This window comes from Narcine bancroftii, chromosome 2, assembly GCF_036971445.1.
Source record: "Narcine bancroftii isolate sNarBan1 chromosome 2, sNarBan1.hap1, whole genome shotgun sequence".
Lineage (NCBI taxonomy): Eukaryota > Metazoa > Chordata > Chondrichthyes > Torpediniformes > Narcinidae > Narcine > Narcine bancroftii.
This window is the reverse complement of record NC_091470.1, coordinates 42973711-42988229: the sequence shown is the minus strand read 5'-3', so window position 1 is coordinate 42988229 and position 14519 is coordinate 42973711. Positions and strand designations below refer to the sequence as shown.

Below are 14519 nucleotides of genomic sequence, written 5' to 3'. Positions count from 1 at the left end.
CATTTAAAAATTGAAACAATTAAAGAAAAATATTTCTCTACATTTTTCCAAGGCTCCACATTCCCCACTGAAATCAATGGGATGGTGATCCTCTGTCTGATTTATCCTAATACAGGATCTGGGGATCAGTTCCCCATGGTAAATGCTGGGGAATCTCAACAAATTAGAACCCTGCTGGGAAGCAGTAGAATGCCCTCTACTGCTAGACTTCCTTGTGAATAGTTCAGGTTCAAGTTAATTTATCATCTGATTGCACTGTGCATGGTACATCCAGATGAAACAGCATTTCTCAGGACATGATGCACACACATAAACCCCCACAATGCAGAGCACATAATAATAACATATATACATAAAGATATATTTTTAAAATACAAATGAATGATTCATCAATCTCGCAGCCTGAAGGCAGAACCTATTTTCCTGAGTGGCAGTCCTGATTATGATGCCTCTGGACCACCTCCTTGATGGTAGTGGACCAAAGATACTGTGTGCTGGATAGAAAATTATTTAATCCCTATTTTAACAACACTCCAGGAAAATTTCATCAATGGAGGAAATTGACCTCTGGACCAATGCTTTGCAGCTACCACACTGCGCAATGATGCAATGAGATAGGACCCTCCAATTGAGCACTTGTAAAATTTGTTAAGCTAGGGGCTGGTTGCCTTGCCCCCCTCAACCTCCTTAGAAAGTGTGGTTCTGCTGCACTTTCCTCACTTACAAGGCGGTGTTGTGAGTCCAGGATAGTCGTCCTATATAAGCACACCAAGGAACTTTTTGCTCTCCACATTCTTCCACAACAGAGCCTTTAATGTGCAATGGAGAGTGGTCATACATCAAATTCCTGCTTCCACTAAATTCAGTTCCACTGCTAATGGAGATATAATTAGTTTTAATGTGTAAAAACAAATATAAGCCGATACTCATCAGACGGGTGAAACTAGACAAATACAAATAAAACATCTAATAATGGTTCCATTCAAATTGAAACAACTCAACTGATGTATAACGTAACAAGAACAATGTTTCGCTATTATGGTCAGTTACACAGTTAACTGCATGTGAACTGGAATGTGCATCTATGCAGACATGGAATGTTTCAAGATATCCTCAAACCAGTTTCATTTTTATCGTAACATTCCATAATGACACCTGTGGGGAATTAGAAGGCATCTAGCTACTGCTGCATTTAGAAAATATAAAAATCCTGACTCTGAAGGAGCTAATTCAGCCATTCTTGTCTTTTGTCTGGAGATCACAGCTATTCAAGTAAATATCCATATCCTGCTTGTGTGTGAAGAGGTTTCTGTCTTTGCAATGCTTTCAGGCTGTGAGCTTCACCCCAGTGTCTGGGAGACAATGGTTTTGCTCATCTTCCATCTAATCCTCCTACCAGTTTAATTTAAACCTTTGGGTTTTCATTTTTAATCCTGTTAAAGGCAATCGTGCTTCAATGTATTCAATTGAGGCTCCCATTTGAGCTCCACAATTGTCTCCCCTCTCAACCTCCTCTGTTATGGTTTTTGAGATACTTGTTCAGAAAACAATTAGACTGAACAATGAAGTTTGTTTCATTTGCAGGTGGTTAGTTCTGGATACAGAGTCAAAGGATTTGGTGACTGTTCACACAGATGGGAATGAACAGCTGTCAGTCATGCGCTATTCACCAGGTACATAACACTTTTGAAGTCCTACCTATAGCTTGTGTCTAAAATTTTGCTTCAGAGCCTTGGCCAAACAAAAAAAGAAAATGTAATGTAATTTCTTCCCCTGACTGGTATGAATTCCTGTAGTTAAATAACCTGTCAGAGAAGCAGAGATTAAGTCTCTAATTTCCAGCAACAAATCTTCTTGTAGGAAAAAAAACTGAAACCTTTATTCAATAGGAAACATTTGCCGTAGTGCGATGACTAAACCTGCCACTTTGCTAGACTCTACATTTGCTCTGAAGTTCTACAACAAATAGCTCATGGCTGACAGATTCAATAGGTTAGGAACATGCTTTGTCTCTGGCCTGGATAAAAGTGAGATGAAATGGAGATGAGAAATATGAATATTCAATTTTCCAGAATGTCTTGCTTATTATTGTCCTACCACTTAAGCATTCATTGATTCTGCTGATGGATAGGTGGATAATATAATATTTTATTTCAGACTTGTACCTTAAAAAAAGTTCAACAACTCCAACTTAGATGGCATTTAATATTCTTAGATTCCACAACATGTAATTCAAAAACAACTGTGGAAAAAATAGTCTGTGAGGTGAATTGTATCAGTTATATTTAAATAAATATGTTTAGCCACACTTTTACAAAATCTTGAGAATGTTTTTTTAATCAGAAACACTGATCCAATTAAAGATTCCCTCAGAGTTATACAAAATTATGGTCAAAACTGTATATTAAGTCAAATTTCAATAAAGCAAAATAAAGGTTGAATTTTGGAATAGTAAGGTTTAATATTTCCTATTGGTATTCCTTCACATCTGAGTAATGCGTACCTGTAACATGATTTAATTGAGTATTTTGTAAAAAAAAATTTAGTAATCACAAATTTTACTTTACTTAGATTCAGTGATTTATTTTATTTTATGATTTGTTTTTTTTTCTCTCAGAGGGTAACCATTTAGCTATTGGCTCCCACGATAATTATATATACATCTACACAGTGAGTGAAAATGGCAGAAAATACAGTCGAGTTGGTAAATGCTCAGTAAGTTGCTTTTCATCTAAATTAGGTGTGATACTTATTTACATGTATATTTGTGGTTTGAAAAATTATTGGACTTTTGAAACTCTGGAAATAGTATAAATAGAATGAAGATGGATTGTGCTCTGTGATACATCTCTCCATATTCCATGTTAGCAAAAATCAGAAGTGTGTTACATGCATCAGTAAAACTCTAATTTCTCAGTGGATTACTTAATTAAGTAGATGAAGGGTAAAGGGCAGTGATGACCAACCAGAACATTTCTTCTGAAAACAAGGTGCAACTATTTCATGGAACCTTCCATCGCATGCATTTTTAGCAATTCCAGTTATGTATAATCACAACAGGGCATCCTATGTAATCCAGAAAAATATCATCTCTTCCCCTCCTAGGGTCACTCCAGTTTCATCACACACCTTGACTGGTCAAATGATTCTCAATATTTAATCTCTAATTCTGGCGACTATGAGATCCTGTACTGTAAGTATTTGATGTGTTGGATTCTAAATAGAAGTTAGTTTGATTTGCAACTTGTTTTTAATGAATAGCATGTACCTTTATTACACTAAATAATTTCTGGTCTAATGATGTGCAAAATCTGAAATACTGATCCTATTTTCAAATCCCATGTGTCATAGTAATCTCCATAGTCAGTCATAGTAATCTCCATGTCTTGCAATTCTCCAGGTTTTTTGTGGGTCTGTAATTTTGGCCTCATACATAATCATTTTTTTATTGCTTTCCTATATGGTGCTTTAACTGCCCAGCCTTAAAGCCCTGCAACACCCTCTTTAAACCTCTCTGGACATCTACCTCTCAATTCCCCTTTAACAAGCTCCTTTAAACCTACCAGATACTTAGTTATACCAACTTTTGAGTAAATTAAAGGTGCTATACCAGTGCAGGTTTTTGTTCTTCATTGGTGTGTTTTGGACATTTAATTTATAATTCCTGTTATGTATTCATGAAGTATTTCTATAGCAAATAATTTCTTTGCTGGTTTGGAATTTGAGTCTTTATAGTTATTCATATCAAATATCACAATGAGCTGACAATTAAAGAACAGCCTAGAGTCACATGGGTTCTGCACAATATTCTTCTGTCTCTCTTTGCATTGGGGTCAGCGCCAAGGGGGGGGGCATCTGAGGGCATTGATCCCCCCCAAAAAATGAGGTGCTGTGTTCCCCCGCACACACACACACACACACACACACACACACACACACACACACTCACTCACTCACTCACTCACTCACTCACTCACTCACTCACTCACTCACTCACTCACTCACTCACTCACTCACTCACTCACTCACTCACTCACTCACTCACTCACTCACACTCTCTCACTCACACACACACACTCTCACACACACACTCTCACTCACACACACTCTCACACACACACACTCTCACTCACACACACTCTCACACACACTCTCACACACACTCTCACACACACACTCTCACTCACACACACTCCCACACACACATTCTCACTCACACACACACTCTCACACGCACACTCTCACACGCACACTCTCACACGCACACTCTCACACGCACACTCTCACACGCACACTCTCACACGCACACTCTCACACGCACACTCTCACACGCACACTCTCACACGCACACTCTCACACGCACACTCTCACACGCACACTCTCACACGCACACTCTCACACGCACACTCTCACACGCACACTCTCACACGCACACTCTCACACGCACACTCTCACACGCACACTCTCACACGCACACTCTCACACGCACACTCTCACACGCACACTCTCACACGCACACTCTCACACGCACACTCTCACACGCACACTCTCACTCACACACACTCTCTCTCTCTCACACACTCTCTCTCTCTCACACACTCTCTCTCTCTCACACACTCTCTCTCTCTCACACACTCTCTCTCTCTCACACACTCTCTCTCTCTCACACACACTCTCACAAACACATACACAGAGCTAATTATGCTTGACACTATAAAAGTAGCACTCTCAGCACCTACATCAGAGGTGTGGATTATAGTAACAGCACCCCTCCTCCACTGAGCAAGTTTATGAGCATTGCACTGTGCCCCCCCCCCCAACATTCATTCCGGCACTGTCACTGTCTTGCATCATGTCATCAGACATAAGCTTAATACTTATACTTAATCTATTAGATTCTTTTAATATTAGATAGAAACAATGATAAATAATGCCAACTTTAATCCTTAAAAGTTTCATTTGTTATCAAGGTGGATAATAACTAGAGTGGATATGCAGGAACAAATGATTCAATTCTTAATTATCAGAATGAGCAGAGGATCACTGCACTTTTAAGTGTAGAATTCATTAATATGTTTTATTAATAATGCAATTCAGTCTAAAGATCTAATGTGGCAGAAGTGCCAATCATCTATGACTAGAGACTTAACAGAAGAAAATAATTAGAATGATCAGGGATACATTTCAACTGAGTATCTAGAATCTATCAGGTACTTGTCCATAAAATAATCATGTATTACCCAAGCCAAAACCCCAGTGTCCCAAACAATTTCCTAGATAATTAACTCATCTGGGGGCTGAAAAATAATTTGTCTCTAACCACCTTTTACTTTTCATTGAGGAAAATAGTTTACTTCTGGACTATTTAAAATGTGAAAATAGATATTAAATTTCCCCCTTAGTCACAAAAGTTTGTGTCTTGAGGAAGGAAAAGGTGCCATTTAATTTGAGCACTCACTTCATACCTCTACCACCGGATAGAATGAATATTACTTCTGCACCTGGGGAAAGAAAATGGTAACGGTTTTTGCTATGTCGTTAGATATAGTGTTGATTGAAATTCTAACCTTTATTACCCTTCGCTAAAGAGCTGGGCAACTGTCCTTCAATTTTATTGTAATTCAAGATGCCAACCTTCAGGAGTGAAACTTTATCATTTTGTAAGGTATAATAGGATTGGAATAGATGGATGCAGAGTAGAAAGCTATCATGCATCTCTGGGGATTTCCCTTATTTTTCCTTGCTTTTGTAGTTGATGGGAAAATAGACATGAAGTGCAGTGAAACTATGAAGAAGGTCAGGCAGTCATTTGGATAGGTTAAAATGTGTTTAACATGAGAAGTATTAAGAATAAGGGTGTTGAACTTAGAGCATGAATCTGTGTTGTGGCCATTACGGAGACTTGGCTGATACAAGGACAGGATGGGCTGATGCATGTTGGATGTTTTAAAAGGGATAGGGAGGAAGGTAAAAAAGAAGGAGGGGTGGCATTGCTAATCAGGGATAATATTGCAGCTGCAGAAAGAGAACACATTGTGGAGGGGTTATCTACTGTAGTGGTTCTCAAACATTTTCTTTCCCCTCACATACCACATGCCATAGGTGCTGTGATTAGTAAGGGATTGCTTAAAAGTGGTATGTGAGTGGGAAGGGAAGGTTGAGAATCACTGCTCTAGACCCAATTGTTACAGAAATATTTTGCTTGAGAAAAATTGTCATTGGCCCATTTCCTTTGGAGTTATGAAACCAGGTAAATAACAAGTCATTTAGGTACGATTAAAACAGTGGTTTTCAAATGTTTTCTTTCCACTTGCATACCACCTGAAGTAATTCCTTACTAATCACAGAGCATCTATGGCATAGGGATTGCCTAAAGTGGTATGTGAGAGGAAAGAAAAAGTTTGAAAACCACTGATCTACTGGGTCACTGTGGTGGAAGTAGAAACAGGAAGGGAGCAATCATTCTCTTAACAGTATTCCATAGGCTCCCAAATAGCCACCATCCCACTGAGGAGCAGTTAAGTAGGTAGATTTTGTAAAAGTACAAAAATAGCAGGGCTCTGTTGTGGGAGAATTCATCTTCCCTAATATTGACTGGCTCCTCCTTAGGGTAAAAGGTTCAGAGTGGGCAGAATTTGTCAGGTGTCTCCAAAGATTCCTGTCACAATTTTAGACTCCCTGACCTTTATCATAGCAATGGACCTTCATAGGAGTAGACAAAATGGGAAAGCGTTTAAGTGGGGATGGGTTAATTACAATGGATTTGGCAGGAACTTGGGAGAATAAATTGGGAACAGATGTTCTCACGGAAATGCACAGCAGAAATGTAGAGGATGTTTTGACACCTCTTGCGTGGGGTTCTGGATAAGTTTGTCCCACTGAGATAGGGTAGAGTTGGTAGGGTCAAAGAGCCACTTAGTGAAACAAGGATACCAATCAGTTGTGAATGTCAGCCTGGTAAGCACAGTCAGTGTTTTGAACGTAGCTTCTTAGCTCAAAATCACTATACAAAGCCTGGGGCATAGATACAATAATTTGTTTCCTGTTATACATGTGTGTATTTTACTCTGCTCTTCATCTTCAGGGATGCCTTCAGCCTGCAAGCAAGTGGTGAGTGTAGAAAATGTCAGGGATGTTGAGTGGGCCACTTACACCTGCACACTAGGGTTTCATGTATTTGGTAAGTATCCAACATTGTTCTTGCATTTTACAGGTGAGGACTTAAAATTTCTGAACTTCAGAGACCCATATTATGAAAAGAAATCATCTTTCCTTCTCAAATACTGAGGGTGCAGCGTGTGTGAGCCTCTAGGGTGGGTGATCTGTTACAGCACAGGTTTGATCTGTAATTGGTTGTGTCTTTTTGCTCTCCTCTGTGCTGTTAGTAAAAATGCAGGTGAACCATGCACAATCAGATAATTTTCAGTCACAGTTACTGGAACCTCATCATACTGTATGTAGTGTTGGCTTGGAGTAAGAAAATCCAGTATCTGGAACCCAGTTCACTTCAATATGTACCTTGTACTGGGTTTTCTCAGTTTAGTGAAATCACTCAATTATTTAAGTACCAAATGTAAAGTTGGATCTTTCCATCCCTTTTCCTAAATTTTGATGATTTTCTTGTGACTGAATACAGAAGATGCATCTTTTGTGTTGCAGGAGTTTGGCCTGAGGGATCAGATGGAACAGACATCAATGCTGTGTGCAGATCCAATGATAAAAGACTTCTTTCTACGGGCGATGATTTTGGCAAAGTACATCTGTTTTCATGTCCGTGTTCACAGGCCAGGGTATGAATTGAGTTTTCAATGTTTTTTTGATGTTTACCAATATTTAATCTTTTAAGATACCTCTATCCTCCATAAAACATAGCCTCTTCTGTTGAGTCTCATTCCACGATGCTCATACAAATTGGTAGAGGTAATAAAAAAACATAAGTAGTGGACGCAGGAAGAGATGGCCATGCAATTGCACCAATCCACTTCATCCAATAAGATCAGAGCAAATTCCTGCTGGATTTCCAATGTCCACAATCATTTCATTCTCAGGCAAGAATATATTCATAGTCTGAGCAACCCCAATCCATGAGGTAGAGATTTCAAAACACACTGAGGAAAGAAAATTTGCTTCACCTCTGTCCTAAAAGGCTAACTAGTTTGCACTCCAGATGCAAGTTTTCCAGCCGGGGAAGTAGCTTCTCAACATCTTCCACCTAGTAAGTACCTTTCAGAGTCTTCTATTTCAATGAAGTGAGTGTAGGGAACATACTCCCATGGCTCCATGAATTGCAAGTGTGTTATTTAGTTTTTCTCTTTCCGATACTATATGGCCTGGCTGAGATTTTGATTTGTCAGTGCAGTCCTGCCCACATAACCTTATACATTATAATTGATAAGAATTAAAACCACTGTCTAAGATATTGTATTCATTTAAAAAGGAAACATTCTATTGGATACATAGTGTATTTTTGAAAGTAATAAATAAGGACTAAAGGACATATGTTGCAGAGCTGTCTGTTACAATATAATAATTCCACTAGAGTTTGTTGAGCCATTACAGGATCCGCTTGTTACCATGAAACATATGGCACAAGTGCAGGCACTTGTCCAGTGCCCACCAGGCCAGTCATATATATATTCTGGCATCTGTGAGAAAGGTCACCAAACGTACCTGTACTCGACCATGCCTTCAGTAATCCAGCCTCAGAGCATTTGATATAGGTAGATCCTGCAACAGCTCTTGGAAGTCAAAGGCAATTTGCTCTTAATACAGGAACCTCCAAGAAATGCAGTGCAATAGAAATAGAATTTTCTGGAGAACTTTGCTCAAGCAATGATGAATTTTGGGGGCAGATCCAAGTACTGCTCTTTAGCCTGTGAAACATTAGGCCTCTTTTACATTGTATTTCTTTCTCTGCCTGGTGCTTTCCCATGTTTAGAGTTTTACTTCTGCACAAAATGATGACACATGGTGAGAAAGGTTCTTCTGCAAACAGACCAATGGATTACTTCCAGTATTATATCCAGCTGGGTATAGAGCACAGTTTACAGAGTGTAGGATCACTCTGAGAAGAAAGATCAATTTGCACCAAGCAAAGGCACCATTCTGATGCTGACAGAGAAGTACAGGCAGTCCCCGGGTTAAAATGTCCAATTTACAAGCAACTCATACTTACGAACAGGCAAGCCGGCTGGAGGTAGAGTGCTGTCAACTTCCAGTTCGAGCATGGTTGAGTCATCATCATGAGAGAGTGTGCTGTACAATACTCTCTCATGAATCTGCCGTCACTCAGCATCGCGAGTGAGTAGCGTACTGAATGTCGCAAGTGCGGGAATAGATTCAAAATTGAAAAGTATGGATTCGTACATTGCAATGTACGAAGTAATGTATTCTTCTATTTCATCTGGCTTACAAGGGACTCGTGGACCAATACTTTGGTGACTCTTTACTGCCTCTTTGAGTTAGCGGCAGCTAGAAATGAACAGATGCTTCTTTACAGCTGATTCCACCTCCAAGTTTCACATGGCAAAAACCTTAATACATCTGTACTGAATTTGCACAGTATCAAATCTACCAGGGGTAAAGCCCTCTACACACAAAATAATATAGAAACTATGCCTCCAATACAAGTGTTGGTGATGCATTATGTTTAAGATGTTGTAGTGTATTTGGAAGTATTTCTTAAGTGTTTTACATGCATAAAAATGTGAAGTATATACTATATATGCTATATACTAAGATAAACATTTAACTAACTGGTATATGTACTTGTTCCTACTTGAATACTAATTCAAGTTAAAGACAGATCTAGGTAACAGAACTCATTTTCAACCCTGGGACTCCCTATAGCCTTTAAGTCTGTTGGTGTGTGTTTTCACACTCTCAGCCTTCTTCCCAGTTGGGTGAAGGAAAAGAGAATGGGTGTTTGGGGTCTGATGGGTCCTTCAGTATATTGGCTGCCTTTTCTAGGCATTAGAGTTGCAGAATGAGTCCATGTTCTGAGCTGCATTTGTATTTTCTTTCAATCTTGAGCAGAGCAGCTCCCATACCATTGCATGATGCATCCAGTGAAAATGTTTTTATAAAAGTTGTTGAGGGACAGGGGGAACATGCTCAACTTACTTTGCCTTTTAAGAAAGAAGAGGCTTTGGAGCACTTTCTTGATTGTTGCATCAATCTGCCTTGTCCCAGATCAAATCATTGGAGATATTATTTCTTAAGAACTTGAAAGTCTTCAGCATAATTAATAATGAAATTAATGTTAATATCAATTCACACATTTTACATTAATTTTGAAGTGTTCTAGCTTCTATACCCAGGGGTGCAGTGCTAATTTTTTAGGTGCCAGAGCTCTCCAAAAACAGCGGCAAGGACATGCTGGAGTGGCCCCATGGTGTGCCCGGAGCTGCCCCCTGAAGCCCCGGAGCTGCCATCCAGCAGCATTGCACTCCTGTCCATACTACTTTGAAACTGAGAAACTAGAGTGTAACTCTGAAATGAACACTATACATTTAAATGGGATGTTTCAACAGATCAGATTGAATGTTCTGCACACCCAAAGCCAAGAATTAATTAAATGGTTTGGTCTTTATACCAAGAACAGACAATAGTAAACAGATGATGTGGAAAAGTTTCAGACAGGGAGAAATAGACAGCAAGAGTTTCTCAGACTGGACAAATGAAAGTGCTCAGCATATTAGCCCGACTTTGGAAGGCAAATATAATAAAAGTTTTCAAACTGCTGTCAAGTGTTAAGTGAGTGAGGTCTTGTGATCTGATGCAACATGGTTAATCCTCAAGGAATGAGTCCAGATGTGAATGCCATAGCTGTTTGGAGAGATGGTGGAGGGAGGATGGGGTTATTTTGAGAGTGTGAGGCAAAAAAAATTCTGAAAATGTAAAGGAGTATCTTCTGGGTAAATATATCAAAAGCTCCATGGATCTTTAATTGAAATCAGTCCATTCAGGATTGGAATTAATTTAGGTCTTTACTAGTCCCTTAATAACAGCATGCAACTGTTTAATTCCTCGTTTTACAAAGTTAATGCATAATGTGACAGAAAAATATTTTTTGTTCACGTTACAGGCTCCTGGCCACACATATGGAGGACACAGCAGTCATGTGACCAGTGTGAGCTTTCTGTACAATGACAGTCAGCTAATCTCCACTGGTGGGAAGGACATGAGTGTCATGCAGTGGAAAGTCATTTAAAAGCACCTCCTATCTTGAGATATGCTTTGGACTTTACAGCAAATGTAACAAATATAGAATAATATTTGCCAGATGTTAAACTGCAACTAAAAAAATAAACAAAAGAAGTTCCTGCACTTTTATAGGCCACAATTTGACATTTCTGTTAAATGTCAAATATTTTATTTAAACCTCAGGAAAATCAAGCCTCTGCAAGGTTACTGGTGCATGGTGTGGTAATTGATGGTGTCATGGTTGTTCAGAAAGCAGACCTGCTCTTGGTCTCTACAGTCTCAAACATATTTCTATGTAATGAAGTGAGGGTGCACTTGCATTAACGTGCAGTTTTGTTTATACATTTACTACAGCATAATGTCCATTATACATCCTTTCCGTTCAATTGGTGAGAATAAGCTGAAATAAATTGTTTATTATTGATACAGTATGCACTAAATTTCCTGTATTGACAGCCTTTTGTAAACATGTTATATAATGTGTCTTAACCCTGTGTTGCAGTTCATATCTAATTATTGATCTGTTACTAAACCACGGGGAAATTTGACCTTCTGTTATCACATTGGTGCAAGCTGCTGTGTATTTTATTCCCTTTGCCCAAGAGGGAGCCGCAGTCTTGACCACAATTGTTTATTTGCAGAACAACTGACTAATGCACTCCAAGCCTGCAGAGGTAGAGAACAATCCTGCACTTCTATGAGTGTGCAACTTCTACTCCACCTCTGCAATTTTCCCCTTACCCCATTAGCCCATTCCCTTCCAAGCAGGATGCCTTGTGCACGGAAATTTCCCCATTGTAAACAAAAAAGCTGCCTGCTTGCAAGAAAAAGTGTGGACAGTTTCTAAACAGAGCTGGTGTGTAACAGCTCACACTTTCAGCAGAATTGAAACATGCCGTTTACATTTGAAATATCAAGTTTTTTTAAATCAAAGTTATTGGTACATTCTTTTAACACTAAAATTCAAAGGCTTGTTCTGTGACTTATCAACAATAAATCAAAGTTGCTGAAAGATATAATTGTGAATAGATGTCTGCACTTTTCTAAACTACACAAAAATACAAGATTAAGAATGAATTCCAGTTTACAGATAAGTTCCTTATGATTTTTGCATTTTTTCAGTTAATGCACCAGTAAATTCAACAATCTTCGTATTCTACTTCAGATAGAATAAATGCTGAACGTGACCACATTTTTATGGAGACATGGATAACCATGTGAGGATGGGAGTAGAAGACATTGAAGACAACATAGTCTCAAGTAGCAAATAGGATTGGGTGGGAAAGAGACCCTGCAGATGAGAAGGTAGGAAAAAATCAGGGGAAACCTCCTGGAAATGGTGTCGTCATATATGTAGTTTTGCCAGGGATTTGCTTATCTGCATTGAAGTTCCAATGGGATGTAAGAGCAAAATGTCCTGAAGGAAATGTTATCCCACAGAAATAGAGGATGAACAGTTCCAGAGCAGCAGGAGAAGTCAGGGAATGTTTCTGATTTTTGACTAGTCTTATCTCATTGTGATGAGGCTTCAACTAGGGAATGGTACAAGCAATGAGGTCACATTTTAACATACCAATGTTATCCAGGATGTTAGAGAAAAAGAAAACGTTGGATTAGGGTAGTTAATGCAGAAAATTATGAGATCCAAAATGGTTTTGCATGGATTGACGTTGAACTTTGATTAAGTCCAGACAATCAATGGGACTACATTATTCTATTTCTGCATCTTCACCTATGCTGCTCATGTAAAAGTTAATTTAATATTTCAAATCTCATCCACCACTATTTTTCTTTAGATGCAACTTTTTTTTCCAATACTACCCTGACTGGATCCCCCTTCCTCTACAAATATTTTATATCATCCAAAGTTCTGCTACTGTAGCTCTCCTGAAGTTCAGGCCAAAATAATTGCTGGTTAAACATTGCCTTAATTTGTAAATTGTATACATCAAATCCTTCCATCACTTTCTCTTTACAAACCTCTGTTATCATCTTAAGATCTTCAACAGTGTGTGCCATCTGCATTTCTTCAATTTTACACTCCTGATCTTCTCTGAAGTTCACTACTGCTGGCCCTGAAGTCCCCTCCCTAAACATATGTCTCTTTTCTCTTTTTTTTCCCACTTTAAGATGCTCCTTTTAAACCCTACCTTTATGACCAAACCTCTGCCCCTTTACCTACTTAACTTTACTAAATGATAATACTGTACTTCTGTGAAGCATTGGGAACATTTAGTAACATCATCTACATATTGCTGTTGATCGTTTGGAAAGATACAAAGTAACTACATGCTTGAAAGGATAAAAAAAAGTTAAGGACATGGAAAGGGAAGGAACAGATATTGGAAAACCTAAATACTCTACTACACCAGGAAGTCCTTGCAGATAACAGATGACTTGCTATGAAACCACAAACACATTGTCCTTGATTTTCCTAGTGGAATTTCCAATTGTTGGGGCATTTACCTTTCACATCAATACAACAGGTGACAAGGTTAGCGTAGCAGTTAGCACAACACTATTACAGTGCCAGCGACCTGGGTTTGAATCCAATGCTGTCTATAAGGAGTTCATTCATCTCCCATGGCCTGCATGGGTTTTCTCTGGGTGCTTTGGTTTCCTGCCAACCTCAAAAACATATAGGATTGATAGTTTAATTGGACAGCATGGGTTTCTATGGCCAGAATGGGCTCCTACTCATTTAAAATATATATAAGTAAATTCATATTCAACTGAAAGCTGAATGTCTCATATCTCCCTTAATAGAAATAATATTTGTTCCTCACTAAAAAGAGCAGATTGGAACTCTTCAAGACCAACATTTAAAAAAAAGGACTATTTGGCTATGCAAAGATGATATCAAACATGCAGAGTTGCGGCAGATGAACAATGAGACTAATCATTTCCTTTCTTTTCAAAATATTTTTATTGATATTTGAAGTATAAACAATTGAATAGTACAATTATACAATGTGAAACAAGATTACAAATATGATCATAATTAAAGAAACCAGAGCACATTCTTAATAATAAAATAAAGCATAATAATAAAAAAAAGCAAAAGGAAAAAAAAGTTTAAAATTTTCAAAACCCCTGCCTCAAAGCAAGGTTGAAAGTTGCCATGTATGAATCAAGTGTCTCCTTTTTGGAGAGGGACAACACAATCCCAAAATTCCTTAAAATTATGCTATTAGCTCATAAATAATGGAATTTGGTATTTGAATCCTTGATTGGATATCTAATTTTTTTTTTCTAAATTTAAACAAGATAAAATATTGTTCAGCCACTGTGCATGCGTAGGTGGGGTATTATCA

General features: G+C 38.4%; 1 protein-coding gene across 6 annotated transcripts in view; it reads left to right on the top strand.

The window, feature by feature from the left end:
- eml1 (EMAP like 1) overlaps positions 1-11328 on the top strand; it is a 197169-nt gene extending 185841 nt beyond the window's left edge. For all 6 annotated transcript variants that reach the window (XM_069916453.1, XM_069916448.1, XM_069916450.1 and 3 more), the window contains 6 exons: positions 1585-1673; positions 2618-2715; positions 3106-3193; positions 7085-7180; positions 7660-7790; positions 11087-11328. In XM_069916453.1, coding sequence (XP_069772554.1) covers positions 1585-1673; positions 2618-2715; positions 3106-3193; positions 7085-7180; positions 7660-7790; positions 11087-11212 — 628 coding nt within the window. In that variant the 3' untranslated portion in view covers positions 11213-11328. The remainder of the gene's footprint in view (positions 1-1584; positions 1674-2617; positions 2716-3105; positions 3194-7084; positions 7181-7659; positions 7791-11086) is intronic.
- Positions 11329-14519: the final 3191 nt, after the last annotated feature.